Below are 21,472 nucleotides of genomic sequence, written 5' to 3'. Positions count from 1 at the left end.
TGTGCAAGAAAACCCCTTTTAATACTCATCACAGATGTGGATGGATGGACCAGTTTCTATCCAACACAAAGAGGTTCAATTATTTGTACAATCTCAGAGAATAAAACCTTTATCTCTTGCTCCTTTCCTGAACCTTCGCCTACATTCACACGACAGAGAAAAACTTCCGTTTTCAGAACAATTAAGTTCTATGGGTGTATTCACATGGCGGTTTTTAACACCCGTGAATACCGGCAGTCAAAAAATAGGCCTGACTGCTCCCATAGAATTCAATTGTTTTTAATGGCCGTTTTTCAGGAATGAAGCCTAACGACAGCCGGTAAAAATTGATCCTGGCTGAGGATTCCCTGGTGACAGCGCTACTTTTTTGCACTGAGCCCGGGGAAGTCCTTGATGTCACTGTGCATATATAGACTTACTTCAGGGTTCCCTCTAGAAGCGGAGTGCCCGGCCAGAGCATCGCAAGATCTCTGGCCAGGGACACCGGCCTTGGAAAGCCCTTCACGTCACTGTCCATATATGAACAGTGAAGTCAGGGGCTCCTAATGCAGCGGAATCCCCGTCTAGAGCATTGCAGACACTCTGTCCAGGGATTCCACTCCTGGGGAAGACATTGGCATCACTATCCATATATGGACATTAACGTCAGGGGCTACTCCTGTTACCAATGCTCAGGCCGGGGATTCCGCTCCTAGAGGGAGCTACAGTGGCACTATCTACAGGGGGTGTGTGGTGCACTATCTACAGTGGGCACTGTGTACAGGGGCAATGTGGCACTATGTACAGGGGCAATGTGGCACTGTCAGGGGCACTGTGTTTTCACGGGATTAGGGGGGAAAAACAAAAACCCTGGCAAATGAAATCCATCCTTTTTTTTTTCATGGCAATGAAGAATGAATAGCAAACGGATGACAAACGGCCATTAAAACGGACAGACTGCAAATGTATGAAAATTTGGAGACACTGATGCAAAATGGCCATGAAAAACTGACAGTTGATCAGTTATTAATGGTCTTTTTTTTTCACGGTCGTGTGAATGTAGCCTTAGGCCGGTGTCAGATGGCTGTAATACAGCCGCATTTTAAGGTCTGTACCATGGCAACAAAACTTAGACCACCATGGTTCTAATTGTTCGAACTTAAGCTGGCCATGCACTAGAGGTTTTTTGTCGGCCAAAAAGTATGACAGACCGTTTTCTGACGACTGTCGGCGCTTTTTCGTGACACAAACGAGCATGACAGACGAAGACACATCTGTGGAAAAGTCACCTGTCATGCTGGATGTGTTTGGGTCAGGTGCAGTTTTGTAAAGTCATTAATGCCAAACATATCTGAATCCCGCCAATGGAAGCACAGACCTGGTCACAGAGCAGTGCTGACATCAATTGGAGATTTGTAATTTTAAAGGTGTTTTCCGGAACTTTAATAGGTATCGTTAGGATAGGTCATCAATATCAGATTGGTGGAGGTCCAACTTACGGCACACCCACCGATCAGCTCAATGAAGGGGGTGGCAACGCTAGGGTGAGCGCTCCGGCCTCTTCATTACTTAACATATACATCTCCGTACATTTGGTGGTGGCTGTGCCTGGTACATTTCACTTGAATGAAACAGCTGCAGTACCAGGAACAGCCACTACCAAACATACAGAGCTGTGCCGGTTAGACAATGAAGAGGCCGCAGAGCTCACAGGAGTGTCGCAGCTCCTTCACTAAGCTGATTGGTGGGAGTGCTGGAAGTTGGTTCCCCCTAATCTGAGATCGATGACCTGTCCTGTGGACAGGTCATCAATATCATAGTCCTGGAAAAACATTTTGGCCTGTGAAGGTTGTCGTTCTGGACGACAACTCCGTACGTTAACCAAAAGTAATTGTGGATGTCTGAAATCTCTAATGTATGGCCAGCGTTCGATCACTACTGCATTATATGAATATCTAAATTCTGTTCAGTAGAAACATGGAGGGGTCCGGGCTTTGTGGCTGTATTACAGCAATTTAAGACTGGCCTTGGTAACAGACAACGAACCAACATTGTATTGTCTGCATTCACATTTGTAGTCTTTTGCTAAGGAGAAACAGGGGCTCTGAAATGGCCACAGCTTGCAGACTGAGGTTTTTCTTATCCATATTCACTGCATGCTACCAAAAAGCAAAACTAAAGAACCTTTTTTTCATGAGCACTACAACATAATATTCTGCAGGACGGTAACACGAACCCCAGAGAAGTCCAATTAACAGCCCTGATCTGATCTATGATGCTATGTGGAGGTGAGCTGGGTCAGTGCAGGCAGCATAAGATGTGATGTCACCCTATATAAATCTCTCAGACAACTCCGCAGACTGCTGCACATATTACTTTTCATCTTTGCTGACTACAGGAGATCACCATTATGACATTTCTCTGAAACGCTCACAATATAAAAAGGCCAGTGACTCCACATCGCCTTCACCTGTAAGGTTGTACCTAATGTAAGCTAGCGGAAATTATATTGAATAAACACATACTAAGCACATTTATTCTTCATTCATGAGCTCTATAATAATTAAACATATAGGAATCTATATAAAAAATGTCATGATACAATAGTAAACTGCGACAAAAAAAATGTAATGAAAAATCTGTAAAAAAAAACAACAAAAAAACTACAAGGGAATGATTTACCAAAATTTGAACCTAAATTGCCATACCCACCGACAGGCAAACAGATAATAGTTATGAGGTCATACAGGATTTTGCGTGAATCACTGAATGATTAGACACATTTGCTATTCAGAAGTCTATTGATTGGTCACTGGTACTGGTTGTCAAAAAACGTATAAAAATAACACAACTAAGAAAGCAGAGGACGACTCAAGGACTCGTATTTGCATTTTATTTTTGGGTAGGAGGACATGCTCTTTAATTAGTCATATCCTTTAGTGGAAACCAATTAACTATTAACTCTTTGCTCCACAATCCATATTTAGATTCCTTCCCTGTCATAATAGAAAAGCACGGTTGGCAGCCGTTCAAATTCATCTGGACAGTCCATTCAAATAGGGAACTTTTCACACGAGCATGTAATAAAAATTGAGGTGTCCATGATTTTATTTGAAGCTGGTGGCGCTTGTGCGTGAAATTATCTTCAGTTCACAGTAAGGCCAGGTCTCCACAGCATCCATAATGTTTCCCCCCCCCCACGAGAAAACATTGAGGTCGTAGTAACCCATAATTTTACCGGGACCACTAGTCACAGTGGAGCCATAGCCTGAATATCGCTAATGTGTTTCCTATTAGTATTTTAAACTATAAGCAGCTTTGATTCCTTTTGGGATTTCCAATTGGTCAGTAAAACTTTTATCTGTTCGTGGCTTTTAGAAAGTGGTCCAGGAAACAAATAAAGTAGGTTCGCAAATGTGAATAGAAGCGAATGTGTATTTCCAAAATATATTGTTCGTCTCGAGCAAGATCCCGACATCTAGCATTCATGTACCATAGAAAATTATAAGGGCCTATCCACGCAGAATTTTTTTTCGTTTTTCACGGCCGATTTGCATCCGTGCAGGACAAGATTTCACAGATCCCTCAGATGTGAGTCTACTGAGAAACCCGTGAAAACCGTCAAAAATAGCACATGTCCTATTTTTTTCATGGGCCGTTGAAAAAACGGCCGTGTGAATAGCATCATAAACGTACATTGATTTTAATGCAGGCGTGCGAAGGCCGTTAAAAAAACAGCCCGTCACACGGCTGATTAGCCTGTTCGTCTGAGTAAGGTTTAAGAGTATGTTCACATGTGGCAGATTTCATGAAGAAATTTCTCTGACTGTCCCATACATCTGAATGAGGTTTGTAAAAATCTGCAGAAACAATCCCATTCAGATGTGTGGAGCGGATTTCCTGTCGCAATTTCTGAAAAAAATCTGCTGCATGTGAATATACCCTTAAGTTTACAGAAAAGGTAAAAACTGGTCCCAAGCGCTTACTCACGTGGTGCAGTGAAATCCAGCTTTCTGCATCGATTTTTCAAAAACTGATTTGTCTGCACAATGTGAATAGGCCCTACCAAGACTTGGTCATCAAAGCAACAACTGCACCCCTTAAAAGTCAGTTGAAATATATGCAACTACTCATCTTTATTGTAAAGTGAAGTAGTAAATACAGTCGTTTCGCTATAGCCTAACAACGATACGCAAAATTACCGCTGAAACACGCCTCCACCCACCGTCATGACGTTACCAGGCAGATGGGAACAAGAACAGGAACTCTAGACATTATAAAGTTTCAATTTTCACATACAAAAGCCTAATAAATAAATACTCACCTGTTCTTTTACGGATGCCAAAATGTTTGTGGCTGTGGACTCTGGCTCCATGCCTGTTGTGGGGGGAGCATCCTGGGGGGCTTTTGGCAGCCCCTCCTCCATCATGGAAGTCTGCTCAGGAGCTGGCATGGCACCTACAACAAAAAAAAGTTAAAACCATTGGTTATTAAATAGATATATAACCCGATATTAACGCGTTACAAATAGGGAATATCTTTTGCTTTTTACAAGAACTTTTCAGATTTTGGTATTTTCACTTTCGACCTACAAAGTCACATGTAAATTGCATGGTTTGAAACGAGAAATGAACAGGTTTTGCTCTATGTTTCTACCTGTCCAACATCCTTTGCTTTCAGGCTTTCCAGGATTAGAGCGCAATCACTGCTGGGCGTTGTCTGCCTGTAAACTACCTGACTTTACTTTTAACATTTCCGTTGGCTGTTGGGACTCGTCCTGTCATTTACACAAACTGGGTAATCAGCCAAGTGAACAATGAAAAGAAGCCACCAATGTAACGGCTAACACCCCCCACCAATACCGGTTGAGCTAATGTGTACGTCATTGTGGACAGTCCTGCGTACACGAAGGGACTGTATAATTTATTTGATGACAAGCTTATGATGTCATCGACCACTGAATAATAAAACTTTCAACACGTGCCACCGTCCACAATTGCCAGCACTTGTCATCTCTCTCTCCTGGAGGGAGGAAACCACTTATAGAAAAAACACATCAGTGGGCTATGCCAAAAATGCTTTAGATGGGAATAGCTCTAAGGTTCGCCCAGGAGAGAGCAATATGCAGAACACGCATTGCTCTTCTATAAGAACGGATTTCTTTAGAAATGGCTTCCTTCGTATACAAAATACTCTGTATTCAGAAGGCCCAGCAGCCACTGTGCCACATAACGGACTGAGCGTCAGGAGAGAATTGTGTATTAGTTTTTAACTTTAACACCGTGCGAATCATCTGTGTATTGAAATATCGCTGTTTACTACTTGTATCCTGATGCAGTGTTTATTATTCTTATAACGTGCCGCCACCGGGTGAACGCTCGCCGCACAGTGCCGTCACCGGGTGCACGCTCCCCGCACCGGGTGCATTATCCATGTTCTGTGACATGGCTAGGAGTTACTCGCAGTGTGCATTTTTAGGGCTGTAAAGTATATGAGCTGCTGAGGTAATTGCCCAATGATTCATTCTGCCACATAGGAATGCCTCATGCACACAGCACGCGATAGCAGGCTCGGCCGGTCGCCGACTTTTCGTGACATGCTCCCAGTATGGGAGCGCGGCCAGTAAAATCTGAAAAGTAGGACATGCTCCATATTTCCCAGCACAATAAACCGGGCGGGTCCGCAATTACCGAGTTCTTTTTCACAGAAACAGGAAACCAACAAAATACATTGGGGGACCCGGTTATAGATTTTGCATAGGAGTCTAGGAACTTTAAGTAACTTCTCCGCCTGTATAAAAGTCACATCAAATATAGCAGGAGATCTGCTGACCGGTCCCCTTTAAGAAAACGAAATTGGGAACAAAATTAAATCTGTATTATATGTAACCTATTATAACTAGCCAAGCTGAAAACACTCAGAAAACATTTATAAAAATTGCACAAATAACCAAACCGTGACCGACACTTGCCTGGCTGCACTTTTAATGAACCCTGATTCTTCTGTTTTTATATGGAAAGCGCTTAGCTCCATTATAACTAGACTATGAGAAACAATGAGACACCAGCCCGCAGACGTCCTCAAAATACACCGCGCCACACGTTCCCCCATAACCTCAACAGCAATTAAAGGAGTTATTCAACTGAGTAATTTGACAAATCACAAGCTTTTATTTTTAATACATAGAAATATTCACCTTGTCCCGCGCTCCTTGCGAGACTCCTATTTTCTAAAGTAATTGGCGGAAACGCTTATTTAAACTGGCAAATGAGTCCCAGTAGTGGAGTTATAAATCTATGGGCGGAAGGGTTTTTATTCGCCGTTATTAATACGCAACATTCGACCTTTCCAAAAAGGTTTTTAGCCCCCGAACACTAAAAGTAGCCAAGTAATAAAAAGAGCGTTCTGGTTAAAAAATATATACATTGCCCCTCCTAAGGGTCCTTTTACAAGGACCAATATGGGCCGTGAAAATGGGCGCCAATCAACGACACAGCTAGTTGATCAGCTCTCGTTTGTTCCTTTCACCAGGAGCAATGGCTATGTAAGGTGACAAGCTATCGTTACTACAATCGTTTGTCCTCAAACATTTCAATCATGTCGGCAGCTCCTCTCCGTTTACACAGGAATATGTGCTGCCGACAACAACATTTAATGCTGCATAAACACTGTGATTAGCCAGTAAATTAGCGTTTGCTTGTTCATCGGCTGATCGTTGCCCTGTTTACACCGGGCAGTGATCGGGAACAAGCCTTCATATGAATGCTCGTTTGTGCCTGTGAAAAAGGGCCTAAAAGAATTTACTTAATACCTTATTACAACCTTATGGGTTTCCATAGCAACAGGAGATCAGAGACAGGGCCTGCCCTAAGAAAACAAACATTCAATACATCCTGAGGTAAAACGATAAAACAACAAAACACAACCTTACAACATTGCATGCTGGGAGTTCAGCTTTACCAACATCTAAGCATTCACTACAACAGCCTCAACTATTTTATGGCATTGGGGACACATGGGCACCAGTACAACACATTCAGAGCGGTATATGTTTTACCATTGTATGGAATAGCAATCTACAGGGTGGGCCATTTATATGGATACACCTAAATAAAATGGGAATGGTTGGTGATATTAACTTCCAGTTTGTGGCACATTAGTATATGGGAGGGGGGAAACTTTTCAAGCTGGGTGTTGCCCATGGTGGCCATTTTGAAGTCAGCCATTTTCTATCCAACTTTAGTTTTTTCAATGGGAAGAGGGTCATGTGACACATCAAACTTATCGAGAATTTCACAAGAAAAACAATGGTGTGCTTGGTTTTAACGTTACTTTATTCTTTCATGAGTTATTTACAAGTTTCTGACCACTTATAAAATGTGTTCAAAGTGCTGCCCATTGTGTTGGATTGTCAATGCAACCCTCTTCTCCCACTCTTCACACACTGATAGCAACACCGCAGAAGAAATGCCTCCCGATCTGACCCCCTTAGACTTTTATATTTGGGGTCATCTGAAGGCAATTGTCTATGCTGTGAAGATACGAGATGTGCAGCAACTGAAACTACGGATACTGGAAGTCTGTGCTAGCATTTCTTCTGCGGTGTTGCTATCAGGAACAAAACAGGAGCTGGAAATGAAAAATATCTTGTGACCCAACTTAAAAAAAAAAAAAAAAGATTTAAAAAAGGGGTTATGTGAGTACTTTGCCTAATATACATTACGGTCCCTCGACACGCTGTTTAGATTTTAATAGGTTTTTATAGCGCTGCCGGGGGACCGGAAGTCTAGTGGCACAGTCTTCATGACGACACGACTCTTCGTCATTTGACAGGCCCCACTGTACTCTACGTAATCGCTGCACTACTATTACGCAAATTATAGAGTACAGTGGGGCCGGTCACAAGACAACGACTCGTGTCGTCATGCAGCAAGACACTGCCACTAGACTTCCGATCCCGTCAGCGCTATAAAGATCTATTAAAAATCTCATAATCAGCACAACAGGGGACTCTAATGTATATCCCCACATAACCCCTTTAAGGATTTCCCAATCAGCATACAAACACATGATGGCCCTTGTCTGGCCGAGATGAGGCCAAAAACCGGGCTGACCTGCGTTTTTACAGCAAATTGGCACAGTTTTCTAATAAATATAGTTCCAGCGCGTTATCACAAAAAACACGTCAAAGTGGTTTTTGGACGCATTGTGGCCAGAATCTAGGCCAGATGGGCAACTACGTGTGTCCTTACCCTCCCTGACATCTTATAGTGGTTACACTAACAAAAAAAATGGTAGAATAACTGCAGCTTTTATACAAACACGCTGACTGCAAGCCAAATTTAAAAGGGGGAATTGCACTTTAACCACAAGAGGAAACCACAGGTCCCACACGCAGAGTCACAAGGGAAAACACTTCACGGCTCTAATTATTGACTGTATCCAAGCAGTGACCCACACAGGTCATAAAATGTACCAAAAATAAAGTAACACAAAAAGTATTTCATTTATATAATTTCTAAACGGTCTACAATTGTCATAGTCCCGGAGCTTCCATAACTAATGAACACCTATAGACAATTTACATGGACATTGAACTCCTACGTGACACGTCTACTGCTCAAAAATGATTCAGAAATACAAAAAAAGAACAAAAAAAACACACTAGTCCATCAGAGCACCATCCCCAGGACTTTACTACTTACTATACTATATTTCAACCAGCAAACGGCAAACGGACATAATGATTTATATCTAATAATTATACACAAAAACACTCAAAGCCCTTTAAAAGCCATATACCGCAGCTTGAGCAGCACTTATCGACCATGAATATTTTTATTCTTTCAGGTAAGCCCGTCACAGCGGACCCGTGGCATATCAGCCTACCACATTGGACCCATATATAGTGTCGATCCTCTCCATCTAGCAGCACCCTGGGCACGTGGTCCCACATAAAGGAACATAAAAAGCTGGAGGCAACGGAGCGGAACCTTATGTTTTTAACGAGACTGTCCCATGAACTAGACCGCAAAAGACGCAGAGACCCAAGGAAGAGATGCTCAAAACGGGTTGATGTTCAAAAAAGTTCTAAAAGAAAAAAGATAAAACACACACCGACCCCCCACCCGCACTTGTGGAATCTCCACTACAAATGAATCTTGAATTTTCTGGAAAACCTGGAAGCAATCATCTTCTTTTATGTGCGTAAATTTGCAAAAGTGTTGCCAGTGTCAAGAAGCGATGTGTTGCCGTGGATACAGCCTATACATTTTACTTGCACACAATCTTGGTAAATAAGCCTAGGTCTATAAGAAACGCTGCAGCCGGTAAGGTAACATTTACTTCTCATCTGCGCAGTGCAATGCCCTTTCCTGCAACAGTGCCCAGTAGACCAATTAATAGCATTGCAAACAAACCGGATAATATTGCCTGACCTTTTGTGTCAAGACCAGCTGAACGCCATGTTCTCAAAGCTAGGGAACATTGCTAAAGAAATACATGTTTATGTCTCAAGGTCTCAGCACTGAATAGGTAGATAAGTTGTCATTACAGCATCAACTGCTCAGATGTAGCCCGGGTCACAGACGTGTCCTGTATTACTATGCACAATAAGAATAGAAGGCCACGAAAAAAAGAGAATTAAAATCAGACAGGTGCCATTATTTGGTCTACGTACTGCAGTCCAGCCACATTTATTTCCATTAAACTACTCAAGATTGGAGGGTAGGAACGAAGCGGATTTAGGATGATATATCGACCTAAGAGACTATCTACGCAATACATACTTTGCAAACAATCTGGATTATAACCTACCGTTTTGTGTTTACAGCAACTATGCAGAGCTATGTGACGCCATGTTTACATAATACCAGAAAACCCTTTGTGTAGCTAGATCTTGTATACGTGTGACATGGTATGGAGTCTCCATAAGGCACTGTATTCTCTCCTAGAAGCAATGTTTGGACCTAGAAGGCGATTAAAGTCCAGTTACATTGTATTTTTAGTTTCCTAATGGACGTATCCAACGTAGTAATATCGGTGTAGTAACCAATCCCCGATGCCCTGACCAAGTTCTTCTAGAACACATGCAACAATTCTACGTGGACAATTATTAGACTCCTTACCAAAAGGTACGGCGCCTTCAGAAATCTAGCAGATGGTTTGCAGAGAACTGATATTTGGACTCCCACAATTGTTCTTATGGAACCAATTCTAAACTCCTTGAAACTGGGAGGCTACCCCTACTCCATTTTGGTTTTATAGGAACTACAATATATAAAGCTTTGTTTACACCAGCATCGTAATGGAAGTCATGACTTTGTGCCGGATGTGTCATATCATGGATTTAAATGGTGACCAATGGATCCTATTGACATATACTGGGGTCATCATCATTTCCATCATTTCATCAGCAAGAATTGAACTAATCGCTGCACTATTATCGCACCGTAACAAGTGACAAAACCGTTTAAAAAAAGGGCTCCTAGCGTTATCTTAATGCAGACTTTCACCTGGATGACTAGGGTATCCATATCACGAATGACTGCTTTACCAATTTGTGCGCCATAACTTAAAGGCTACGTACACCTTTGAAAGGCAATTTTTTCTTTTAAATAAACAGGTGTATGGCCCCATGCACACGACCGTATTTTCATCTATCCCGAAAAACTGTCCGTAAATACGGATCCATAGGAATCCGTATTCCGCCCGTATATAAAGCTCCGTAAAAACAGAGGGAGGATGCAAATGTCGTCATCGGTATTTCGCATAGCAACGCTTCCATAAACGCGGCCGGTACACGGATGCACATCCGTAGCCGTCCTTATTTATGGAAGCTCCCATAGACTTCCATGGGAGAGTCTGTGCCGTAATTACCGACAAGAATAGGACAGGTTCTATAATTTTTTCAGCACAGACCAGTCAAAAAACCGAAAGGCGTCCGTAGCCAATAGAAAAGAATGGGTCAGTAATCGGGGGCTGTAATTACTGATGAAAAATACGGTCGTGTGCATGGGGCCTATCAGTGTGTTTGGTGCAACTTTACAAATACTTTTTATTAAAAAATAGTTTTACAGCTGCTTTGTATTTTCTAGAGCGCAGCTGTATCGTTCGCTATTCACGGAATCGGTCAGTCCCGTGGACCTGACTAGCACAGTGACAGCGGGATCCACCTGTAAACTATCACATCTAAGTTCATAGCTTAGATGCGATAGAATACAGGTGGATCCCACGGTCACTAAACCAGTAAGGTCCGTGGTACTGACCGATTCAGTGACTAGTGCTAGATACAGCTGTATCTTGAAAAGTAAAAAAAATTTAGAATAAATGTTTAACACACTAATACACATTTTTTTTTTAAATAAAACAAAACAATGACGGACTGTAGGGGTCATCAATGGGATGACTGACGGGAAGTCCAAAAAAATCCTTACCCCATGACCACTCGTTCGGTATTAGCTGCGGAATTTCGCGCGTATACCTGCGGTTTGGACATTGATTTTCTGCATCAAATTACGCAACATGTGCATTTAAGCCTTAGGGTATGTGCACACGATGAGAGGCTTTTACGTCTGAAAAGACAGACTGTTTTCAGGAGAAAACAGCTGCCTCGTTTCAGACGTAAAAGCTCCTCCTCGTATTATGCGAGGCGTCTTTGACGCTCGGAAATCTTGAGCTGCTCTTCATTGACTTCAATGAAGAACGGCTCAAATTACGTTGCAAAGAAGTGTCCTGCATATGATGTATATAAGTGCCCTGCACTTCTTTGCCGAGGCAGTCAATTTACGCGTCGTCCTTTGACAGCTGTCAAACGACAACGCGTAAATGACAGGTTGTCTGCACAGTACGTCGGCAAACCCATTCAAATGAATGGGCAGATGTTTGCCGACGTATTGTAGCCCTATTTTCAGACGTAAAACGAGGCATAATACGCCTCGTTTAAGTCTGAAAATAGGTCGTGTGAACCCAGCCTTAGGCTTAATGCACATGTTGCGTATTACGTGCTGATTTGCCGCGCATATTTTCATGTGGCAAATCCGCAGCGTAATACAGTACCAGCAACGTAATTGAGATTTCAAGAAATCTCATCTACACAGTGCAGTTTTTTTTCTGAACGTAAATCGACCGGCGGTGCGTATTTTAAAATCTGCAGCTTGTCAATTCATCCTACGTTTCCGCTTGCGAATTGTATCTGACAAGTTTTAAAGTAAATGCACCAAAATACGCAGCATAAAACCGCACCTATTTTCGTATCAAAATGTAAATACCACACCTAAAACGCACCACTAGGTGCGGCATTAGGTGCGTACACCTGCGGTTTTGGTGCAGATTTTCCATATCAAATAACACAAAGGGTGCATGTAGCCTTAATGGCCTTTTATACAGGCCGACAATAGGCCGATGCAGCGAGTGCCGATCAACGAGACATCGTTGATCGGTGCTCGTTTGCTCCTGTCACACGGAGCTATGGATGGGGACGAGCGGTCGTTCCTCCGATAGTTCGTCACCATCCATTATCATCATGTCGGCAGTGCGTCTCCCAGTTTACACAGGGAGAAGTGCGGCCGACAACCATAATCTTTTTGTTTTTTAAAACGATACAACCAGCAGATGATCGAGCGTTTGCTCGTTCATCTGGCGATCGCTGCTCTGTTTACACAGGGCAATTATCACGCACTAGCATTATATGAACGCTCGTCTGCCCGATAATCGCCCTGTGTAAAAGGGCCTTTAATTAGAGAACATGTGTCTGTCCTGTAGTGATCCCAGATAAGCCACATAACGTGACTGCCAAGTTCATGCTAAAAATTCTCACACTGAAAATGAGGAAATACAACTCTTCCCTTTCCTCGCAGACATTTTCCATTAAAGCCGCTGTGAAAAGGACGTTGATTGATCACTGCCTTGCAGATACATGTGACTGTTTACGACAGATAAAGGGAGATGAAGAAAATACAACGCATTTCATAAAGCAAAGTCAATCACTACAGTAACACTTTTTTTTATTTTTAAAAACGGTAAAAGAAATTACATTCGGGGCTATGGGAATAGAATTTCAGTATTGTGAAGAATACTACAATTTATTGGTATGGTTTCTAAGTAGGAGTCAACGTAAAGCTGTCATTTTCTTCTAACAATACCCTTTGGTTAGAACGGTCCCTTGAAAATGAGCTCAAAGTAAGACCGATTTCTGGGACCCTTAGCAATCAGCTGTAATCGTGAGGGGAACTTGGCAACAAGTCTTCAATTTCCCAACAGCACCACCACAGGTGAAATTAAGCATTACATGGTGCAAATTCGAATCAATGGGCTGTCCGTGTAACACACTGATGTGCTGGGTCCTCCAGAGACAGACATGTTTCCAATAGATGATCTCTGCGCTCTCTAATTGATGGAGGTTCCAAAGGAGGGACCCAACTTAACCGCTTTAAAATGAAGCTCTATTTTAATGATATTATTGCCTAACAATGTTATCAGAAATGCTCCAATTTCAATTGCTTGCGTTCGGATAATAATCTGCATTGGCTGTAGGGAATGCGTTATGCAGACATCATTTAGACCACTCCATTGGCCCTAAAGGGAATGTGTCGCGAGAATATTTATTTATATTCAGTTAAACAATTAGTATTTGAGTGATTACACATTGTTTTAATTTTTTCACAAGTCAGGAAATATTATAAATTAGATTCTAATTTATAACATTTCCATGTGCTGGTCACTAGAGGGAGCAGTTCCCAAAATTGCAGCATTGTCACTGTGGTAAATTGACCTCATTGATTTATGCTGCAAATTTGGGGTGGACACACTCTCCTCTAGTGTCCTCACACAATCCCCCCCCCCCTCCCTTCTTCTGGCTAGTGCCAGGAGAAGGAAGAGTTTGAATCTTCATACCTCCTACACTGTGTGCCGCCATTTTCTGAGCGACTGCAGTGTAGGAGGATTAGATACAGGGCTCAGCAGACAGTATCACACGAACATAATAAACACATCACATACACGAACATGAATTACCTGCTCCTGCTGCCGCCGCCTCCGCTGGTCTACGCTCCTTGCGCCTTCGCTTCGTTGAACATATGGCCGGAAGCCGTCACCTTACTGTCCGGCAGCGGCTTCCGGTCCACATGAGAATGGCGCCGGAGTTCGCTCTACGAACGAGCTTCCTTTTGGTCTGTTTGGAAGCGGCACATGCACCGTTCCCACACAGACAGCGTACTCTTCTGTGAATAGAACAGCTCCCGTTCGCATTCTCTATGGGGTTGTATGTGCCGTATTCCATCTCTGTATGTGTCGTTAAATCGACACATACAAAGATGAAAAAAAAAATGGCAGCCCCCATAGAGAAGTAAAAGTAAGAACACAGTAAAAAGTTTAAAGTCATAACACTAATAAATAAAATTTTGTTTATATTTTATTAAAAGCAATATAATTAAAAAAAAATCATGACACCTTCCCTTTAAAGAGGCCCTGTCACCAGTTTCATACTTCCCTATCTCCTACCTAATCTAATAGGCGCTGAGTTGTGGATAACTACGGTGATTTTTTTTAAAAAAAACAACAAACATTAGTGAAAAAGTTATGAGCATTTTAACATTTATGCAAATTTTTTGTAAACCGCGCATTTATTCTGCTATTGTACCGTAGGGTTGTCGTGGGGGGGGGGGGGGGGATTAACTTTCTGCTATAGACCAACTATTTTTTCGTAAAAGGACTCCTGCATCTACTGTAAACTATTCCTATTACTTTAGGGAAACACTAAGCACTTCCCAAACCTAGTGGTCGCAACATGTGGAATTTCTTTTTCTTTAAAAAAAAAAAAAAAAAAAGCTTGTTCTATAATGGGTTAAAAAAAAAAAGAAAGGGTGTCATTTCTATATGCCTGATAGGGAGTAATAAAGTAAAACTAAATGTTTGTTTTAAGACATTCCACAGAGACTGTTTTGTTGGCAGGCCTGACTATAAACTACTATATCCTGCAGACTGAACCACCCAGATTACTAGTACAAAAGGTCACAACGCTACATTCTGCCGAGATCCAAAGGGATCTAGATCAGATGAGTAACACGGCCCGGGTGGGGAGCAGCCGAAGAAGTTGGCTACATGACGGTATTAGAAAATAAACCACAAGTGGCCAATACAGTAGTTTCAGCTGTTCGCCAACAATTTAAGGGTTAATTTAAAGGGGCCCTAAACCTCAAGTATATGTTCTCTTCACCTTCTGTGCGGCTGAACGTAATTTATTTTCGGTTACCAGCCATTTCGGCTTCATATAGCAGCTCTTTTTTGTAAGACTACAGAGAAAATGAAAGAAACTAAAAATACCTGTGAATATAGGATGTCCCAGTCGTTCGTAATTCAATGAATGGTTGTTTCATTAGATTTGTTTTTGGAAGAGAGGGGCAAAAACTTGCCCTAATTACAGATCTTACAGGGTTTAAATACATGGCTTGCTGGTAACACGTGCTTTATGTGCCGCGATTAAGGGTATGTTCACACACACTAATTACGGACGTAATTCGGGCGTTTTTGCCCCGAATTACGCCCGAAAAATGCGCCTCAATAGCATTGACAAACATCTGCCCATTGAAAGCAATGGGCTGACGTTTGTCTGTTCACACGAGGCGTAAATTTACGCGCCGCTGTCAAATGACGGCGCGTAAATAGACGCCCGCGTCAAAGAAGTGACCTGTCACTTCTTGGGGCGTAATTGGAGCCGTTATTCATTGACTCCAATGAAAAGCAGCGCCAATTACGTCTGTAATGGACGCGGCGTTCAAGCGCCTGCAATGCCGTTACAGCTGAAATTACGGGGAGGTTTCCTCCTGAAAACATCCCCGTAATTTCAGCCGTTACGGACGCTGTCGTGTGAACATACCCTTACTCAAAAATCACACTGGATAAAACTGCAGAAGCGATTTCAACAGTGTCGTTATTGTGATGGGTATTTTTAATCCTTAGGCCTGATGCACACGACCGTGTTCGGTCCGTGATATACGGTCCGCATGTCGGCTGCATGTCCCGGACCGAACACAGTGCAGGGAGTCGGGCTCCTAGCATCACACTTATCTATGACGATAGGGGTCACTGCCTGTCCGCGGAACTACTGTCCCGTACTGTAATCATGTTTTAGTGTGTGACAGTAGTTACGTGGATAGGCAGTGACACCTAGCGTCATAGATAAGTATGATGCTAGGAGCCCGGCTCCCTGTACTTTGTACGGTCCGGGACAAGCGGCCGACATGCGGACCGTATATCACGGACCGAACACGGTCGTGTGCATCAGGCCTTACATACAGAAGCAGAGGGTGCATTACTGTGAGGGCTTGTTTACACAAGCGTGTTATTCGTCCGTACGACGCGCCTGATTTTCACGCGTGTCATACGGACCTATAATAGTCTATGGGGCCGTGCAGACAGTCCGTGAATTTTGTGTAACGTGAGTCCGTTGCAAAAAAACTCACGACATGTTCTATATTTGTGCGCTATTCGCGCATCCATTGAAGTCAATGGGTGCGTGAAAACCACGCATGTGACACGGAAGCACTTCCGTGCGAACAGCGTGATTCGCACAACAGCAGTGAAAAGGATGAATGAAAACAGAAAAGCACCACGTGCTTTTCTGTTTACAAACAACCAAATTGAGTGTCATCATGATGGCGGCTGCGCGAAAAACACGCAGCCACGCATCATACGCTGATGACACACGGAGCTGTTAAGTGCCTTTTGCGCACGCAAAACGCCGCGTTTTTTGCATGCGCAAAACGCACACGCTTGTGTAAAAAAGGCATTAATCCCGGAAGACTATCCAGTCTGGGAAATCTAAAGGTCCGTTCACACAGAGCTTTTTACACGTTTTTTTGACGCAGAGACTGCGTCGGAAAACACGCCAAAAAAAGGGGCGAAAATGCCTCCCATTGATCAATGGGAGGGAGGCGGAGGAGTTTTTTCCTGCAAGCGGAAAAAACTGCTCATGGGAAAAAGCGACACGCCCTATCTTCGGGCGTTTACGTCTCTGACCTCCCGTTGACATCAATGGGAGGCAGAGAAAGCGTATTTCGCTGCTTTTTTTGCCCGCTGCGCTCAATGGCCGCAGACGAAAAACGCACCGAAAAACTGCGTGCAGGCAGAGCAAAATCTGCCTCAAAATTCCAAACGGAAGAAATGCCTGCAAAAAACTGTGTGAACCGAGCCTAAAAGTGACAACTTCTGTGAATCCTGTCATGGCGGCCACTGCTATCACCCATTGTTGCCAATCTTCAGTGCAAACATGTTTGCATTACAAAAACGTTCAAAAAACTTGACACGTATTCGTAAAATGTCCAAAGTTTTGATCGGTGGGGTTCCACGTACAGAGACCCCTACCGATGGCTAAAACGAAGTGGCAGAAGCGCTCAGGTGAGCGCTCTTGCTGCTTCGTTTCTGTTTGGCTTTTCTCGGAAAGTCGAGCAAGTATACGGGCTCAATAGAAAGTCTATGAGTCTGTACACCGCTCGCTCTGCTTTCGGGGGAAAGCCGAGCAGGAACTAAGAGGCACAGTGCTCACCCGAGTGCTCCAGTAGCTTCGTTTTAGGAATCGGTGGTGGTGTCAGTGCTCCGACTCCCACCGATCAAAACTTTTTACATGTCACTATCGCATGCTAAGGCTGGATTCACACGAGCATGTTCGGTCCGTTATTGACGGAACGTATTTCGGCCGCAAGTCCCGGACCGAACACACTGCAGGGAGCCGGGCTCCTAGCATCATAGTTATGTACGATGCTAGGGGTCCCTGCCTCTCCGTGGAACAACTGTCCCGTACTGAAAACATGTTTTCAGTACGGGACAGTTGTCCCGCAGCGAGGCAGGGACTCCTAGCATCGTAAATAACTACGATGCTAGGAGCCCGGCTCCCTGCAGTATATTTGGTCCGGAACTTGCTGCCGAAATACGTTCCATCAATTACAGACCGAACATGCTCGTGTGAATCCAGCCTAAACGTTTTTTGAAAGTTACACATTTAAGGGTGTATTTAGACGTTGTGGAAGATGTGTGGTTGAAACTCCATCAAAACAAATTTGTTTCACCTGTAGAAGTAACAAATCTAAACAAAAAAACACACATGCTTTTTGTTTTAATGTATTTTTAGAAGGTTGTCAAAACAGCAACATCTGAATACACCTTAACTCCTTAACGCCGAAGGACGGATATATCCGTCCTCAGCAGCTACTAGTTCGCGCAGGAGGACGGATATATCAGTCCTGTGATGGCGCGGGTACTGTCACTGTACCCACGCGATCAGCGGCAGGAGCACGGCTGTTATACACAGCCTGGCTCCTGCTGCAACTGCCGTAATCGAAGCGCGCCGATTCCGGCAGTTTAACCCATTAAATGCCGCTGTCAATATTGACAGCGGCATCTAATGTGTTTGACAGAGGGAGGGAGCTCCCTCTGTCACCCGATCGGCGCCCCCGCAAACAAATCGCGGGTCGCCGTCGGGTTTCCATGACAGCCGGGGGTCTAACAAAGACCCCCAGGTCTGCATTCAGCATCTGCCTGTTAGGCGATGCCGGAGGCATGACCTAATAGGTTGCCTGTCAGTTTTACACTGACAGGCAATAATGCTTTGGTATACTAAGTATACCAAAGCATTATATATGCGATCAGCACATCGCATAGTGAAGTCCCCTGGTGGGACTTTAAAAAAAAAAATGTCAATCAGTTAAATAAAGTTTGTAGAAAAATAAATAAATAATTACAGTCAAAATCAAATAAAACTACTTTTTTTGCCCAAAAAGTGGTTTTATTCAGTAAAAGTGTCAAAACAAATCACACATACACATATATGGTATCCCCGCGATCGTAACAAGTTGACCAATAAAATGAACACATTAATTAAACCGCCGAATGAACGGCGTCCAAAAAAACCGCAAAAAACTACGGCAAAATTCTCTCTTTTCTCCCATTCCCCTCCATAAAAAAATAAAATAAAAAGTTAATCTATAAGTCCTATGTACCCCAAAATAGTACTAATGAAAACTACACATTGGCCCGCAAAAATCAAGCCCACATACGGCCACATCGACGGAAAAATAAAAAAATGACGGCTCTTGGAACGCGGCGATGCAAAAACAGGTAATTTTTTTCTAAAAGGGTATTTATTGTGCAAACGCAGAAAAAACATATAAAACCTTTACATATTTGGTATCCCTGTAATCGTGCCGACCCATAGAATAAAGTTAACATGCTATTTACGCTGCATAGTAAACGGCGTAAATTTATAACGTGAAAATTAATGCTGGAATAGCTGCTTATTTTCAATTCTCTCCTAAAATAAAGTTAATAAAAGTTAATCAATATATTGTAAGCATCTAAAAATGGTGCAATTACAAAATACAACTCGTCCCGCAAAAAACAAGCCCTTATACGGCTATCTCGACGGAATAAAAAAAAAGTTACGACTCTTGGAATGCAACCGTGAAAAAACAAAATATAATCCTTGGTCATTAACGTGCAAAATGGCCCGGTCATTAAGGGGTTAAAGTCTAAAGGACACCCCATGAAACAAATACAAGGCTATAACTAGTGAAGCTTTAGGCTGTGTCCACATACACAGACAATCTTCTGAAAACCGTGGCAAAATTGCAGTGGCTTTGCGATGAACTCTGAAAATCTACAACTAGAAAAGGGACTAGTTACTAGAAAATAAAATGGTTACATTTTCAAAAGCATTAGGCCCTGTTTACACAGAGTATTTTGCAGACTTTTTTTTTAGTGGAAGCCGCTCCGCAAAACCTGTCAAAATCAGGCCGAAAATGCCTCCCATTGATTTCAATGGCAGGCGTTTTTCTCCCGCGAGCGCTAAAACTGCCTCGCGGGAGAAAGAAGGGACATGCCCTATCTTCACACGGTTACGCCTCTGACCTCCCATTGACATTAATGGGAGGCAGAGAAAGCGGATTTCGGGGAGTTTATTGCCCGTAGCACTCCATGGGCGCGAGCGAAAAACGCAGCTAAAATCGTGGCCAACGGCGTGCAGGAAGGTCAAAATCTGCCTCGAAATCCCACACAGAATTTTGAGGCAGAATTTTCCTCCTGCAAAACACTCCGTGTGAACACAGCCTTAGTAAGAAAAATGGATACCTATAGTCTGTGCCCAAAACAGAGCTCAATAGAGATAAGCAAAAAGACCATTTTACCTGGATCAAGATAAAACTCATAGAACGCCACTGTCAAAGACAAGTCTATTTCTTCCAGTCCTTCTGAAAACGGCTTGTGCTCCTTCCTAGAAATCTGTATTATTCTGCGCTGTTGGAATAGATTTACAATCTCCTCTTAAACGCAGTCTATTGTTTACAGAGCGGAGCATTATACCGATCCTGCGCGCCAGAGAAAAGCGCTCACAGCAATTATACTTTTTATTCTCCTTGCAATGTGCGGCCCACAAAACATAGTGTATCCTTGAAACACGGCTTCAATGGCATGGTTCTATTATCAGATAGAAAAAAAACACATTGAATTTATTTAACTCTAGAATAGAACACAATTTTGCTGGTAGACGAAAAATGCAGCGATGCCGGCATAAAACAAAAGGAAATGTATGATCGGTTATGACAAGGACCCGTGCATTCCAGCTGAGAATGTGATTTCATTAACAGGGTATTAAGACTTTTCACCTCTCCTGTTCAACTAGTAACCTACCCTGTACTGACGAGGAGCAAAAACTCTGTAGACTGCTCTGTGCTTCAGGTGGGGCGTCCCTAGTTTGTCTGGCATCCCATGTCATGTTTCAAGGCTCTTTAATTAGTCGGATATTTAAAGAGGATCTGTCACTAGTTTATTAATTCCCCATCTCCTAATTAATCGAATAGACGCTAAGCTGCTAATAACTACAGTGTGATTTGTTTTCAAAAAAGTTTATTATTTGCAAGGTTATGAGCATTTTTCTAAATATGCTAATGTTGCTCTAATAGCCAAATGGGAAGTGACACTCTTTTCACTCTGGGCGGTGTAATGCTTTCTGTAGGACGCTGTCCAATCAGCTTACAGCTTCTCCCTTCCCTGCCCTGCAATACAGCGTGATCTTAAAGTATACAGCTTCCATTCCCGACTGTATTCAACTGGTGATCTCTCCGGTTGTTTCACAGCTAGAACTGCGGATTAGAAACTCATCTTTCATATGCCACCAGAACCACCGTCCCAGGTGGTTCACAGCCGGACATATGGCCATTTGAAGTGATCCCCCTTCCCTCCAGCCTCAGTCTCTCACACTGTGTGAAGCAGCTTCATGCTGATAGGACGGTGTCAGAGGCTGCGAGTAGGCTCCACCTCAGGAGAATCTCTTTTTACCACATCAGGAGTGATTTTAGCTTTATGCTAATTAGTTTCTTAATGCCCAAGTGGGCGTGTTTTTACTTTAGACCAAGTGGGCCTTGTACAGGAGTGTATGACGCTGACCAATCAGTGACCAATCAGCGTCATACACTGCTCTCCATTCATTTAGCCAGCGCATAGTGAC

At 43.0% G+C, this 21,472-nt stretch overlaps 1 protein-coding gene across 1 annotated transcript in view; it reads right to left on the bottom strand.

The window, feature by feature from the left end:
• Positions 1 to 21,472, bottom strand: part of PKP4 (plakophilin 4) — a 222,781-nt gene that overhangs the window by 150,000 nt on the left and 51,309 nt on the right. The window contains exon 2 of the mRNA XM_075829313.1: positions 4,304 to 4,437. Within this exon, the coding sequence (XP_075685428.1) occupies positions 4,304 to 4,432 (129 nt within the window). The 5' untranslated portion in view covers positions 4,433 to 4,437. The remainder of the gene's footprint in view (positions 1 to 4,303; positions 4,438 to 21,472) is intronic.

This window comes from Rhinoderma darwinii, chromosome 6 (genome assembly GCF_050947455.1).
Source record: "Rhinoderma darwinii isolate aRhiDar2 chromosome 6, aRhiDar2.hap1, whole genome shotgun sequence".
NCBI lineage: Eukaryota > Metazoa > Chordata > Amphibia > Anura > Rhinodermatidae > Rhinoderma > Rhinoderma darwinii.
Note: the sequence above shows the minus strand (reverse complement) of the source record. Positions and strands in the feature narration are given on the sequence as shown.